Genomic DNA, 16553 nt, shown 5'->3' on the forward strand with positions numbered 1-16553 from the left:
AGGCCAGTGCAAAGTTATCATTCACTATCCAAGGGTATGCCTTTTAGTGGACATCAGAGAATTTGTTCTTGATTATATTCAGATCACAATTAGTTCTTCCGTCTTTTTCAAATCTTCCAGCAAAAATCAGAATGAGTTTGTTAGGAATTATGGCAATAGGGGTAGCTATTGATAGATTAGATAGCTGCTTAGAGAAGGTTGTAAACCCTGGAATTCAGATGAAAGCGACATTACTGTTTTGATGAATTGACTCTTCACAAACATGTCTATTCTTTATATCCTGATTTAATACCAATCCCCTGTTTTTCAAATTTCTGTATAGGGTTGCAGAATCATTTGGCAAAAAGGTATACAATTCGACTTGCAAAACTTGTGAAAACCCAAGAATTATCCAATAGCTTTAGTCCCATTTTTTAATGGTATTTAATATCCCCTACATCTCACTGGTACGAACTGAAGTTAAGCCCATATATACCATTGTAGATCTGGAGCATAATAAGTAATTATGCTCTAATCAGGAATAAAGTGCATAATTCTAACAGTGATTTTTTTTTTTTGCTTTTTCAATCTGGAAGGCATCACATCACTGATGGAATTTGTGGTTATTTGCCCTACAGAAGTTCTTTTAAAAATAATTTTCCTGCCTGATCCTCCCTCCTCAGATAATTCCAATGGCCGCAGTCTTGCAAACATAGGCACATGATGATTTTTATGTATGTGAAAAATGGCACTGGCTTTAGGAGCACACACCAATAGCTTTGAGGTGTCAGGGTCCGATGAGTGCAGAAAAAAACCACCTTAGCCAGGGGCATAAGGGGAAGAGGGAAAGGGTGGCAGCAGCTGAGCCTGCAGAATTTTCAGGGGTTGAAAAGCAAAGCTGGAAACATTGGCAACTGCGACTGTGATTGATTTGAGGAAGAACTGGAGTTGCTTTACTTTCTGATCTGTTTTGCCTACAAAATGTGGGCTTATTTCAAAGCCCCCAACGGGAAACCTGTTACTGACATTCTAGAAAATGCTCTAAGGCTATTTTCAAGATGGTGATGAAGGATGCCCCATGTAGGCCATGAGGAAATATCAATAACATTTGTGGTCAAAAAACGCATTTGGGGAAATGATAAAAATAAGTAAATATCTGAAGCTTACCATTTGTCATTCCAAAGCTGTCTCCTAAGGAAGTGACCTTGACTCAGACCGAATTTTGGATTTAATCCAACTGAGAAATGTTGTCAACTGGGTATAAACTCCTGGCTTGTTTTTTAACCCGCACTCGTAACCCCAGCTCACAAGGCCATATACATAGTAGGAGCCGTTTTCTACACAAGTTAGAGGGCCTCCGGAGTCTCCCTGATGAGAAAAAGCACACATGTTCAAAACATGAAGCAAAATGTTAACCAAAATAAGAATACTCCTCTCCCATCATAAGACTTTGAAGCTGTAATGATGTTTTTTCCTATTGGATCTACCATCAGATGCTGCTCAGTTCCTGAGTAGGCTTGCAGTTCTGGAATCAGGTCAAATGATGCTATACTTTTTGGATGTAAGTTTTTGTTTGTTCAAGTCTGTGACGTATATCTGACAAGGTCACATGAAATTTTCCAGGCATGAAAGTACCAGGCATTCAGAACCTGAGCTCAGAAAGATAAATATGTGATCCTTGGCGTAAATGAAAACACTTGATCTCTCCCACACCCATCAAAATAACTTTATTCTGAGCTGATTCATCTCATTTTTTGTTTCATTGGTGATTTCTATGGCAAAGTATGCTTGCAGTGGTAGTTTGCACCTCAGGAAACATTGTTCAAACTCTTCCCTATTGTACAACAGTATAAATATGAACGTGCTTCACGTTTGCACTAGCTGTAATGAAAAGAAATATCACTCCTGTCTTTTCCTCCAAGTCTTAGCTCTGATAGTGAAAATCAAATTAGAATTGGTGCTCATGGCAGAGGCCATAATAAAACTGAGAGAAAAAAGGCAAGTTTTCAGGTTATTGTGACAAACTGCCTCAGAAGCCAAACTTTCCAGGCTAGTCTCTAGCTTCTGTAGATCTGCCTGTGGCTGACAGTGACAACATTAGCTCTAGGGATATACATCTCAAACTGTGCTGAAGAAAGACGATGGCTGTTGAAATACACTGATGGGAGAAACAGACACATATGCAGCACACTGCCAAAGCTATTACACTGCACAGCCTGACCATTTACACAAAAAATTAGTGTTCAAATACAGAAAAAGCAACAGACCAGACAAGAATCAGCTCGGGGTCTCTGAAGATTTCCTGCACAAAACATGCTTTCATCCAGTATGTGATCGTATACTCTGGGTGCGTTGCACGTCGTCTGCGAAATCAGCTTAACGTTGGCATCTAACAGCTGGCGGGATACTTCATCTATGGAATGTGCACCAAAAAAAATGGAGTCACCTTCCTCCCAATCCTGTTACATGTTGTCTTTGTTCCAAATAGGAGCTTGCTTGCCATTTGGATGGGAAGGGGGAAGAGCAGGGGGGAGACATGGGCTAGCCTGGGCAGAAAAGAAGTATCTGTCTGAAATGATAAGGCTTAGAGTTGGAGCCTGGAAGCTTCACTCGGGACACTGAGTTGTTGCCTGAACAAAAGCAAAGTCAGGTATTCAGAATTTGGCTCCGATCAGCTCTACCCATGTAATCCTGCTTTTCAAAGGTGCTGGTTGTCTGCAGCTCCCACGGGTCCCAATGGGATTTCCAGCTGCTCAGCACTTCTCAGACTGGTGCCATTAGATGTTTTAACAGGCAGGCTAATGAAACAGATGAAAACTGAAAATCATACAATATTTAAGGGCAATGATTAATTATAGTGAATCTAAAGACATAACTTAACATCTAAAGACAGTAGCCAGAGTTTCAAAGCACTACATCTGTAGATAATTAAAGGTGGTTTATAAGTTTGGTTCTGCTTGAGTTTCAGGAAATATTCCATTTCTGCAGTGATTTCCTGAAATGCTAATAATAGCTCTGCTCAAAGAAGGAGCCAATCTAGTTTGAACACGTACAGGGTACTTGATATTCTTTGTTGGGGGAAAAAAAAATTCCCTATACCCTTTTTAAGAGAGACTTTTTATTTGGAACTTTTAAAAAATGTCCATTAAATTCTGTTGGTGCATTCTGATCAAATGAACTCACTTGTCTCTTGTGGACTTCAATGACAGTTACATCAGAAGGGAGAATTTGGTCCTATGTATCGTATCAGGCTGTATCAGTCACAAAGCGCTAGGACACCTACTGCAGCCTCAGTGACACATTTTCCTTCTGCTGCTTTACAGCAACACATCAATCAGAACATGAGAAAATGCATTTTTCAGAAAATTGCCATTATCTTTTTTAAGCATAGTAATTTCTCCCCTTAGGATTTACCGCGGGCAAGAAAGGTTTTGGATAGAGCTGGCTGAACTTGAAAAGCTTTGGATTTTTTTTTTATTTTTCAGTGCATCTGAAGATCCAGATGCTGCTTCTGAAAAGCTTTATCTGACCCAATGGGCTGGAAAACCATGTGAAAGTTCCTGTCTTTCTTGGTCCTGTCTTGAAACACACAAACTGTACAATAGCCTCTCTCTTGATACCTTCTTGCTTCTATTGCTGGCTTCAGATGAAACCATGACATGGTGTGTCAGATGGCAAGCAAAAAAAATGCGTCAGGGATTTTTTCAGAACTCTGAAAGGTTTGGTTGGTCTAGCAGTTGGAGATTTCTGCTAACGAGTAATTTCTATGGCAGGGTTTAGCTGTCCTTAGTTTTGAATTCCGTGTCTTGGTTTCATGAAGTTCCTAGCTTCACATTTGTGTCTGACAATTGCTACTGAAAGTACCAGCCCACCTTGCCACGGAAGTATCCACCAAAATCCAGCTAGCCCATAAATACCTGTCTCTGTCATGCCCCATCCAGAAATGAAGCAGTCAGTCCCAACGGGAAAGGAGAAGTCAGGCAGACATGCTGTTTTCACATACTTTGTTTCCACTGCACAGTGACCATCAACTGGCTTCAATTTAAGTAGTGCTGGAGAGAAGATAATAAACAACAACAAAAAGTATTTGTAGCTAATTTTAATCCCTAGCCATCATTATGAGTCTGTGACCCAACCCTCTGCAAAGCTGCATATACCTGACGTGCTATTTGCACTACATGCTGGACCTGCCCCTATTTTTCTACCTCCCCCCACCAGTCACTTCTGCCTGCCCCTCACAATTCACATCCCACAGATTCAAACGGGTCTAAACCACAATTTGGCCTAACTATTTCCAGAATATAATCTCAATGGGAATTTTACATTGACTTTAGTTGGAGAGAGGCGCTTCAAACAACTGAGGTTGGAGGTGAGCCACATGAATATTCAATAAAAGGGATTTACCAATATCATTGTATGGGACACCGTTCCTCTCTCTGTATTTGTAATGTACGATGATCTTCTCCACATCAAATATTTGCTCTTGCTGCTCTCTGTTCATGAGGTCTTGCTTTCCAAGGGCTACTTGGATAGTTTCTGCTGGTTGTCTGCAAAAAAAAAAGTAAATTACATGCAGACATTGTCTATGGTGGTGGTGAAAACCTGAATCTTTAGTATCTGGAAGTCAAGATATTGCTTCCTCTTGTAGACCATGGCCAGAAGATTTCCTAAGATCGTTATAGGAGGGCTTAGTAAAGGAATCAGTGGTGTTGGACAATACATGTGCTCTTAACTTGTTGCAGTCATGAAATAAAATGATTTAAAGCTGCATGAATACTCTTCTTTGCATTTTGGGGCAGAGTACCAGTGTGCACACAGTCTGTTACTGTGGCTGTAATGATGAGTACAATTGCAGTACAATTGGAGTACAACATGGGAGTACAATTGCTTGCCATTCTCTGGGCATACTTAAAATTATCTGTGCTGGAATGATCTCCAGTGCGTAATTTACTAATTTCCAAGGATAATGGTTTCCAACCTGTCCAACAAAAATGTTGAAGGAAATTTCATATTCTAAGCTAGCTGGAAGATAAACAATTGAAAGCGAAAAGCATATTTTGGCCGTTCTGGAGATCTTAATTATGATGCAGTATGTGATGTTGCTCATGGTATCCTAATATCCCCTGAGGTTTTCATGGAGTCCTTCTTTCACACATTGCAAAACTTTGTTACATTCCTCTTCTTTTCTTCTCACACAACTATTTTAGCTCATTTTAGGTGAGTGGGGGGTAAGTTTAATTTGTTATTCCAGCAAGCACCAATTTTAAGTATATGTATCTTTTCATGTATGTATTCATTTTTTCACATATGTTTTCCTTTCAATTTGATTCCCAGCAATCGTTTGGATTGCAAATAATTTGGATTCCAACGTGTCTTTAATAACCATCCTGATTTTTATATGTTTATCTACCCTAGGCATAGGACATGCACCTACACAATGCAGTGCCCAGCAGTAAGAACCCAGCATGCTTTAATTAGCACTCCACCACAGAAATGTCTGCTCCTTTTTGAAGTCTTTATCTGCAGAGATGCCATCCAGGGATGTTTGCCAGCTGTAGTCTTTGCTCCACCATAGATCCTCTTGAGTGACCTTTGAATTTCTGGTTGTCCACATGTTTTGAACATTTCATTTGAGCCAGGTGAGTGTGCTGGGCTGCCTATCGGCCGTAAACTCTCTTCAGCTGTGTTGGAAGAGACAGAAAATGTATCATGCAAAGATAATATCTAGAGGAGTTAACGTCTCTTAACTCTTGAGAGGACTCTCAACTCAACTCTAGAGGACTAAAGGAGTTAAGTAACAGGGGATCGCCTGCTGCTCTGCACCACCTACACGCTGCCAAACAGCTCACTTCTAATTCTTTACCTGTTCCTGAGCAGGGCGAAATGTCACAGAAGTCCCATTCCACTTTGTGATTTTTTCTAATGTAGCACCAGGGTTTTTCATCCTCATCGGGATTCCTGAAGGAAACAGTTGAAAGCACAAGCCAACAGGAATGGGGAAATCTCCATGAAACCAGTGAAGGAGCTGAGGATGCTTAGGGGAGCAGCCTCATGCTCCCATATGAGATCCAAACTTCCAAAGATACTCTTTCATAAGATTTGACAAAGAAGATGCTTGAGATAAGGGAGTGGGGCTTCTGCCATTTTACTACCCCCATACCTATCTTAACCCTAAGAAAAATGAGAGACTGATTCAGGGAAATAAGGGCTGCTTCTGGAAGCCTCACATCAATACAGTGACTTAGGGAATTCATCTCTAACGTCCTGGTATTTTGTCGACAGGCAGTGTCTAGAAAGATGTGAGATCTTAACACCATCGGTTTGCCAAATTCATGAACAGTTTGTCCTCAGTGCTCTTTGATATAGACCTGTACAGTTGCTGCTTCAAAATATTACCTGCAGAAGTTATGTTCACCAATGCCGTAAGAGTCAGCATCCTCCATAAAGGCATTAATAGGGTAGTCCAAGAGAATGTGGGAATTCCAGTGCAGGCAGGTCTTGCCACCAGCTGCTTGGTTCACTTTTCCTCTGTACTCAGAGGAGGCCTCTTCATAACAATCATCCAGTCCTGCAGAAAGACAATGCTGATATGAAAATGACTTTTGTGTTTTTCCTTGCCCAAAGTGGGTCCTTTTCCTGCCCTTCCTTGCCCTACGTTCATTTCATGGAGGATCAGAAGGACCTACCAGGTCATGTAATGATATCCCTTATCCTACATAGGTCAGAAATAAGAGTAATGTCCCCAAATCTGTCCAGCTTGAAGCCTGATTGACATCAAATGCCTGAAATCTCTTTGCATGGTAAAGACCTAGCAGCTAAGAGGTGTTTTAATGCCAAAGCAGAATCTCTCTGTCAGTAACCTGGGCAAGAAATGGTATTGGCAGGATTAGGCAGAAGTGGGCACAGAGCTGCTATCATGCTAGGGCAATGAATGTGCCAAAAGGAAGGCTGTGGGGTTGTGAACCTAACCTGCAGGCAAGGTGGAGGAAAAGTCACCTGCAATGTGAAGCAGGTAGTGGTACATGGAGTTTGAAGTGCAAACAACTTTTAAGAGAAGGAAACAAATCCTTCTCCTCGGAAACATGTATGTGGTGTGGTGCCCATGGTGGTGCTGCAGAGGCAGAAGGCTCTCCATGCAGGCTGCAATAATCCCATGCCCTTGGCCAACCATCCATGTGTCAGTGGCTGTCCCCCCAGCCTGGGGAGTCACAGACAACTGGACATGAATCTTCACTACATCAGCTTTTGGGTGTTTAAGGAAACTCCGACGTTCCTTCTCCATGGGACACATGCAACCTCTGGGAAACATGTGCTTGCTCTTTATATACCAGTGAGACTGTGATGAAGCACACTTAGAAAACATCAGTATGGGAACTGTTTTGAGTCCTTTTGCTGATGGTGGCTGCAGATGGTGGCTGCTGTCGGTGTCAGCCCCTTCCTCCGACACTCTCCCTGAGGAGGCTGGTGCCCCAAGTGCGGTCAGGTACTTGGTGCGATGATGGCATCAATCAGTCCGACTGCAGGGTGAAGCCAGCCCTTGGCTGTCTGGAGGCTTCGCCCTTACCCTCTCCCCTGGAGCTGTGACGTACCGATCTCACAGAATCTCCCTCTGAAAGGTTCGGGGCACTCGCAGGTGAATTTCGATCTGATTCTGTGCTGTATGCAGATACCTCCATTTTTGCAGGGGTTTGGTCTGCACGATGAAGATGCTGTCAACATGGAAAACACGGAACAGCCTTGTCACTGCTGAACCTTATACAGCCACTCATGCCCGATGGAAACTGGGGAGAGCTCCCACTTAGCCTGTTGGCTTCAAGATCTTATGAACTCTTGAAAAACACTTATCACTGGGGGTCTCGCCAGTGAGTGAAGCACCACCCTGTAAATTAAGCATGACTCATCACTGGACCAGCCCCACGGATGGGAGCCGTAGCAGACTCAGGCTGGATGACCAGGGCAGGACCACCCTCTGCGGTGGGCTGCATGAGATGTCCCACCACTGACCTGGTGAGGAGACCTCGCTGTGCCATCCCCACCGCAATTCACTCAGTGCCTGTAAGCGCGAGCCTTTTCTGATGGGGCTGTGCTCACCTTGGTGATTGCAGCTGCACTGAAAATAAGGTGGGGTTAATGTAATCAGGCAGCAGTGTCCCCTGCTGCACCTCTTTTCCAAACACGTGTCCTTCACTGTGGAAAACAGAGACATGAGGTACTTCATCAGTGTTTGTGTGAGCACAAGAGCTGTGCCCTCGCAGGGATCATGGGAAGACATGCCTTCTCCTGACGCTCTGAGGAGGCTTTCCTCTGTCCGGCGTGGACTTGCAATTTCCCTTTTTGTTCACATTATCTATGGAAAAAAGTCTGCAGGACCGACAAACAGCTCACCATTACCCACATGGCAGGGGATATAGGAGTGCTTTCTGCACACCTAAAGTCTATTTTACTGGATACCACTTTAGGCAGACTTTGGTCTGGACAAGGAGCTAAGGGTGAGACCTATGAACACGACTGCGGTGGGCTGTCAAAACCCTCACCCCAGCAAACAGTGGTTTTATAAAGTCCTGTGATTGCTTCCATTGACAGAGCTGTAACAGTAACTTTAGTTGCCGAAATAAGGAGTGTAAGTTAACAAAAGAGCAGTTACCTTTCTCACATGTAGTCCCAGCATACGGCTCAGGGCATATACAGATGAAGCTGTTTCCTCTGCTTTCACACCTACCGTTGTTCTTGCAGGGGTCGGCAGAGCATGGGTCTGCTAGGGTAAGGATGGAGATCTTTTAGTTTAACTTTCAGCTTCTCCACCTCCATCACCTGCTTTTTCTTCTCGCATTTTCTGATTGCAGAAGGCTGCCTTCCTGGCCACAGCATCCCGTGTAACGGTACCGCATTTACACATCAGCATATCAGCCACAGGAGCAGCTATGAATTGCTGCAGAGCCTATTGCAAGCTGTAACAGCTCGCGGCTTTGGGTCTGGAGCTCCTCAGCTCCTTCTGCCATGTCTGCGATGGAGCTGTAATGGGGCAAGTCCCTTGCTTCGCTCAGGGCCAGATTTGCCTCTATGGCAGCGGCAGAAGCAGGTGCCTTAAGAGCCAGAGCTGGCCCTGGACCCCTGCCTTCATGCACTTAGTGTGGAGGGGTCTGGATTTGGCATTGCCCTCGGTGCAACGTGGCACTAAATCTCCCCTGGAAAAGCCATCCACCACCATGATACCGTATAATACCCTGGGAGGCTATTGCTGCAAGGGAGCAGGCACCTGCCGAGAGTCACCCGAGTGCTGCTCCTTACACCGCGCTCAACCTCTCCGCTGCCGGCTGCCGGGAGCAATTCGTGCTGGGGACAGCCACGTACCAGCTCTGCTCTCTTTGTACCAGGGGATAACCCAGGGGATGTTACAGGCCACTTCCCTGTCTCTTCTTTTGTGTTCCCTGAGCAATCTCAACGATCCTTTCCTGCTCTCCAGAAGTTTGGCAAAACAGAAAAAGAAAAGAAAAGAAGAAACCCTGCAACTGAGAAAAAAGAAAAGAAAAAAAGGAAACCTGCTCTACATTTGGTTCCCAGCATAAATACAGAACATATATATACCGGGAAAACAGCAATTACATCTTACAGTGTCTATAGACAAATAAGCCTGTGCTTTTTTGTAGTAGCAATCAGAAATGTTCTGCATGATCAGAATCCATCCTGTGAAACCCGGAGATAAAACACAGGCTCCTTACAAGAGAAATACAAAGGAGAACACTGCAAACAATCCTCCTAACTCATCCCTTTGATGCAGGCGTTTCGAGAGCAGGCTGGCAGCCGAGGCCTGCCACGCTGACGCTGCAAGCTCAGGGTTGGGATTTTTACCCCTTCCTCGCCTCCCTGCCCACCCCTCAGAGGTACCTCTTTCGGTATCGCTGTAGCCAAAAAATGCCTCAAACCAGTCAGGGTCCTCCGAGGTCTGCTCCTGGAGGTCCTGCTCCGGTTGCATGTACTCATCGTAGTACTTGTAGCCATCATCCTCGTCTGCAGGGAGGGGTGAGAAGAGGGTGGAAGAACAGAGGAATTAAAAGTGCTAGAAGGAGAGAAGGTATGAAAGAAGTTATTCCCTGGGGTGGACAGTCCTTTTTTCCTTCAGCTCATTTGGGATGTCAGGGGCTCTAGAGCTTGCACCATCTTGAGGACCAAAGGCGCCGTTCAGCTCTTCCTTGGCGTGGGCAGAGCTCACCCAGCACCCAGCATGGCCATCCCCGAGCACCGCTGGCCCCAGCTCTGCCCTCGCTGCTGCTCCTGGAGGGTGCTGGGGCCCCGGCTGCTCAGCCGGCTCCTGCAGCGGCAGCCAGGACGCCCCGGAGGGGACGCAGGCGGGGGGCTCTGCAGGCGTGGACGCAGGCGGGGGGCTCTGCAGGCATGGACGCAGGCGAGCCCCCGCTGCGGCACCACAGCCAGGGGAGATGCCGATGGCTGTTGCCAGCACGGTGAGAAAAGGAGATCTGGATTCCTACAAGAAGGGGTTTTCTTCGTCCAGCTGCTTCGATCACCAGCATCACCGCCCCTGCAGCGCGAGGCGAGACCTTCACCGGTGCGCGGGTGCCTGCTGCGCGTCGGGACGCAGAAACCCATTTTGAGGGAAAGCAGAGGGGAGCGAGGGGCCAAGGCACCTGCACACCTATGTGGCTCCCCATCCACAAAACCCCTTTGGAGGAGCGAGGGCCCGGCGCAGCAGACACGTGCCGAAAAGCCCGTCCTTGCCTCAGCGGAGCCTGCAGCCTGCCAGCAGCCAGCCTCCTCGCCGGGAGCCCCGCGCCGGCGGGACCCGCAGCTTTGGCAGCCTGCCTTTGGGGGGCCGGTTGATTAAAGTGGGCCGGCAGCTCCTTGCACAGGTACGGCTGCTGCCGGTGGAAGCTACTCCAGTGTTTCAAAGACAAGCTATGGTAATGAGCAAAGCTAAGCTACGTACAGAGACATTTTAAAAAGCTCTCCCCTAGGGCCGGACTGATGGCCCCATGGATAATGCTCTGCCTTGAACTGATTATCGACTGCATTATCTTAGTTTTCTCTACTCATTCATTCGTTTGCAGCCTTTATCTTTATTCTTTCTTTGCTTCTGGAAAAAAAAAATAAATTCTACTTTTGTACAATGGGTGTTTTATATTTCATATTAAAATAGAACCGTCTTTTTTTTCTTCTTTTTTTTTCCTACATGCCAACTCTCGTTTCTCACCAAAAAAAAAAAAAAAAAAAGAGGAAAGTTTCACCTCATTTATTGCTATGTCAAGTCAAGACTCCTTTTCCTCAGCTCATTATTTCCACAGGAGCTGAGTCTCGACAGTGTGCAAGTGTTGCAGAAGTGTGTGCCTCGCTGAGGAAGAGAAGGATCTCGCTGGAAGATAAGGACATTGTCTACAGTGAACAAGATTAAATGTAATGTGATGTAGTTAAGAAAGGAAAACAAAAAGAGGGTTTTGCCTGAAATGCAGCCTGCAAGCTCACTTTGTCGGATGGGAGATTTTGCAAGCGGACTTGAATTTGAGGGAATTGTCTGAAGCAGTCTGATTTTGTTTCCCCTGTTTATTTTCAAAATCTTAGTGGGGAATGTTGGCTTTTATTCCACAGATGCTTTAAAGAAGTATTCTGAGGGATGGGGTAGCTCTTTGTATAGAAAAGATATACCTGTTAAAATTTATGATGGATGAACAGAGGAGTTACGGCTGCCAAAGGCAGACTGCAAACACGCCCAGCATGCTTTACAGAGGCTGGTGAGGACTCTCTTGAGTTGACAGAGAGGAAAAACAAGTGCTCCGAATGAGCACAAATAGCTAAGCCATTGTAGAAGCATCTACGATTTTTAAACCGACTGCTCAGTGTAAGTATGGCGTTAAGAAATGACAATACTGTCACTTCATTTTGTTACATTGGCATCATTTCTTAGCAATGGATTAATTGTTTATTAACAACATTTATGAAATTACTTGTTGACCCATTATGGGCTATTTTAAGTGCATCTCTGCAGTAAAACCCAAGTTGGCCAAGATGCAATTAAAGTTTCGCAGGACGTCTGCTTCTGGTGGCCCTGCGAGGTGGAGGAGCACAAACCCCTGTTTGCACTGACGGGACAGGTGACCCCCGGGCAGTTTTGGGACACCCGAAGCAGCACCCGGCAGCACTTTCAGGTGGCCAGGGCTGAGGTCGAGTGGGCAGCACCGAGCAATCCCTTATGGGCTGGCAATTACCATTAAGTGAATCTTTATGACCAAGCTGTGGAGTTAAGGGCGCATGCGGAAAGGGCTCGGAAAACATCAGCAAACCCTTTTGGGTACCCTGGCCCCCCGTGTGAATAGTGGGAGTCGGGGAGCTGCCTGTCTGGAAGACCAGCCAAGGTGATGTGAGAGTACAGCCCATCTCAGAAATCACCAGCGTCCCTGCTTTCTCCATCGTCATCCCTCTTTATGAAACTGTGAAAGAGAAATAACTTCTACAGGTCACGTGAGTGATGCTTCCCATCTCCCAGCTACTCCATGTCCTCCTCAGCTGCACGAAGCAGCAAAAAAAAAAGAACAGAAAACCCTGACTTGGGTACATGACATCAAACTAAAAGAAGTCGTCTTATTTATCATTGCTTCGACACTAAATAACTATTTGGCTTCCACATCTCTTATTTAAGAAGTGCTCCCATTCCATTTTTTTAATTATTCATAACAAGCCATAGGTTTAGTAAAGCAAAAACAACACTTTTTTTATCTGAGCACATAATTAACGCACAAAGTCTGATACACTGGTTGATTTAAACATATTACTAAATCAGAGTGTTCATTCTTTGTAAGTGCTGGAAAACCTTAACATGCTTAAAAAAAGCAGTGATCTGACATTTGTCACTGAAATGTGACTATTACATGAAATTAAATTAGACATCCTGCATGCAAATTTTCAAAGAATAACTTTCGTCTGTGTAGTACAAAAAAATCCCCCCATAATTGATAGGCAGAGATTGACTTTTAAAGCTTCAAATCAGCTTTGAGGTCTGGGTGATCTTTTAAACTGCTCAAGCTTTCATCTGCAGTTTTTCACATTGCCAAGAGCTGTCAATCAAGCGATGGATTTCTGATCAATATCCCCTCGTTCATTAGCTTACACAGGCTCTCTGTTAAGGAGAGAACAGATATCCCAATGCCGGCAGTCACACTGTTTTCAAAACCTTCGCTGGATCAAGTCATGACTAATGTTCCGAGTGGGAAAGTGATGCATTAGGATGCCATCGAGTGACCTGAATTGCGAGGTAACTTTGTTGGACTGCAGTTGTCAAGATGAGTGATGTGCAAAGTTAAAGTCTATGGCCAACACACATCAAGAGCGCCAGAAAGTACCCAGCATTTATTCAAGCTCTCTGAACCTCTGGAGATTGACTGAAATGTGGCCTAATTTAAGCAGGATGAGTTTTCCTGCCACCTTTCTAAACACTTTTTGTCTCCAGCTCTGAGAATAATGTAGTGTTATTTTTATGAGGCTGAAATCCTGACTGTATTTTAAACAACGAGATGTCCCCCATTTAATTCTGCAGAGACGAGACCTCACGGTATTTCCTCCTTTCCACACGGGCTGTGGCTGGGAGTATCCGCGGCTTTAGAAATAAATTGCAAAAGAAGTGAGAGCAGCAAGCCTTTCAAATAGCTTTGTGGCTGTTACTTAAAAGCAGTTTTGCCTTTTCCTTAGAGGGACGGGTGCTGGGCGAAGGCGGCCAGTGATGGCTGGAGTGGGGATTTGCAGGAGGATGGGGAGCGGGAGATTGCAGGGTACAGTGGAGGGACAGAGGTAAGGACCATAAAGCACAGGGAGAGGGAAGGAATTAAGAAATTGTGAAAGATCCACCGCTGGAAAGCAAATCGGACGGTTTGCACAAGGCTTGTGTGTAAAGTCTGAAGCCAGGTGCACAGCTCTGTGGTCAAAGCTAAATACTGAGCTCAGATGCACGAATGATTTGGAAATTTGTTTTCCACACACATCGTGTTAGAAGAGCAACATTGATTTGGGGAAAGAAGCAGTTCTGTACGAGCTACAAGGCTGTTAGACTCGCACGTTTGACCTGCAAGCCAAAATGCCACTGGAATGAACAGGAATGTGGCTGAATAATGAATACATAGTAAAAGCCACACTCTTTTTCTGCAGGAAAAGGAGCAAAATTAATTTAATACTTTATTAGCTATAAATTATAAACTCAGATCTAAGAGCCACTGAAATCAAGAAAAGGCGGAGCAGGGCTTACCCGCAAAAATACTAGACTTAGCAATAAAACCATAATCCTCTATGTGGACCAAGCAGGCTGCAAAAGGATGTAAAAACCGTCACACAATATCTACAGATCCTCACACAACATTCATCACAGCTTTTTCTTATCAAAATCTTAATGCTACATAACTTCCAATGATTTTTACTTGCATGAGCTTGTCAATGCTTTTTGAACTTTCTTGCACTTTGGACAAAACCTTGCAGAAATAAGTTCCACAGTTGTGCATGAGTTCCTTGTAAGCTGCAAGGGAAAGTTAGCCTTCATTTATTTGACCTTCAATTTGCATGCACAGATAGACTCTGCTTATCCTTCTGTGAGGTTTGTAGCCCAGCACCGTGACTTCTCCTCCAGCCTATGACCCACTTTGTCACCCATGGGTCCCCAAAACTGTGTTGAGCACATGAGACCACAGAGTAGCAGAAAAGTCCTGGCTTGGAACAGAGCTGTGAGTTGCAGGTGCAGTCTAGGAGTACCCCACGATCAGCTGCACATGGGTACCGCTGCTATGCCTGTTTTGGGCTCCAGTGTGCCAGACACGTTCCTGGCTGGGACCCGAAGCAGCGTTGTCTCCTGCACCGACACAGAGCACGGGTGGAGGTCTGAAAGTGCTCACCATATTACTCGCTCAAAGTCAAACAGACTTTCTACTTGGTCACAGGCCTTACTTTAAGCTCAGCAAAGCTGTGCATGAAGTTAATAAAACTCAGTGCTGGGCACTAGCGAAGGCTCTTGAGGGACCAGGTCACCAGCCTCTCAGTTTTGCATGCAGAAGTTAAAATGAAGAAATGGAAACCACTTACCATTCATCAGGTTGGCCAGGAAGAAGAAATGGGAAGCCTGCATGAGATAAAAAAGGGCAGAGAGTCAGTTTCTGGGAGGAAAAAAAGCCAGCACAGAGCTTGGTTTATGGCACAAAGTTTCTGTTTGCCCCAGTGCTGAACATCCAGATAAGCTCGTTACCCACTTTGGAGCTAACTGGGCTGGATTTTAAGAGCTCTTTCAAAAGATTATCAAAATGTCTTAAAAAGCCCACCACTCCCAAGAACCTGTGCGGGAGCTCTGTCTTTTCTGAGCATCCAGCCCAAGCCGCAAGGCTGGTGTGCTTTGGGAGAAACTTGTCCTGAGTTAAATTGCCTTTTTGCTTATTAAGTGACCGCACACTGACTATTTGTCTAACTCCTCTGAGATACGGACAGAGGCCACGCTCCAGCCGGCTGCCGAAGCCGGAGGCTGGGACGTGCTTGGGCAGGGCAGAGCAGAGGTCAGGCAGCGCGGCACGGCCCGGGAGCCTGCGCCTGGTGCAGCCGGTGGGATCTGGACCTCTGAGCTGGAAGGCTGTCAACAACCTTTGGATGGAGGAGAACATTTCTGGCACTTCCCGTGAGGAAATGCCATGTGTCCGACCTCCGATGTGGGGCTCCAGCCTTTCCTGTTTGGCTCATGATCAAGGGCAAGTGACAAAAGGGAACAGAAGAAGGAAAACAGCTCTCAGCCTTTGAAGAGTGTGAGTGAGGCTTGTCTGAAAGGAGATGCACCGACTCCACACCGGGACGCATCCCCCGCATGAAGATTTCAGCTCGCTTTCCCTCTCGCTCTAAATCCCAGCTGCGGACAGGATTACCTGCCTGTGAGGAGAATGCGTGTGCTAACAGCGGGTGTAAAGAAGGAGATTTGGAGCTGCCGTTCTTCATCCCGCACATGATTTGTCAGAAGAAAACGTATTTCCAAACAATTTAACGCTCATAATCAAGACTGTATACATACACACACACTCTCACATACGATTATTATGTGCACCTACGCATTGCTACAGATACAATTAACTGTAAATATATGCCCTGTTTAGTTGTGCATTATATATAGAGATGGTATATAGAAGAAAGACATTCTCAGCTAACACTGGTTGTGACTAAGAACGAATGAATCAGAAGCAATGAATAAGAAACAGGACAAAAAGACCCTCAGAATTCACATTTGCGAATATTATCTGGAATATATAAATGAGTTTTTGCTTCAGGCACATTTGCGTCCCTCTTGAGTTTGAGCCAGGGAGAACAGACACTCCAGCGCTCCCTTTCCCACTGACTTTAATGAGAGCGATGTCCCCTGAACCGCTCAGCGGAGCCGCTTTCCAGGTGCACTTAAGTGAGCCACACACATACATAACTAAATCCTTTGCAGCTGGAAGGACACACACACTCACACAATTGCCCCTCCTGAACGAGAGCAGAGATGATGGTAAATGAGAAGGTTGTAAAAGCTCTGCCCTTGGTGTATACGTTTCCTAAGTGCAGGTACTGGGTCTGTC

The 16553-nt window shown here is 45.3% G+C and overlaps 1 protein-coding gene across 1 annotated transcript; it reads right to left on the reverse strand.

Moving 5' to 3' along the window:
* Window positions 1-106: 106 nt before the first annotated feature.
* HABP2 (hyaluronan binding protein 2) lies at window positions 107-10009 on the reverse strand (the record flags this gene model as incomplete). The annotated part of the gene is made up of 11 exons (XM_075506580.1): window positions 107-1347; window positions 2247-2392; window positions 3897-4031; window positions 4384-4526; window positions 5414-5660; window positions 5843-5937; window positions 6376-6547; window positions 7569-7688; window positions 8047-8166; window positions 8624-8734; window positions 9865-10009. Coding segments are annotated over 11 exons (1611 nt in total), but the record flags the coding sequence as incomplete, so codon positions are not given.
* Between the last annotated feature and the right edge of the window lie 6544 nt (window positions 10010-16553).

Source organism: Mycteria americana, chromosome 6 (genome assembly GCF_035582795.1).
Source record: "Mycteria americana isolate JAX WOST 10 ecotype Jacksonville Zoo and Gardens chromosome 6, USCA_MyAme_1.0, whole genome shotgun sequence".
Lineage (NCBI taxonomy): Eukaryota > Metazoa > Chordata > Aves > Ciconiiformes > Ciconiidae > Mycteria > Mycteria americana.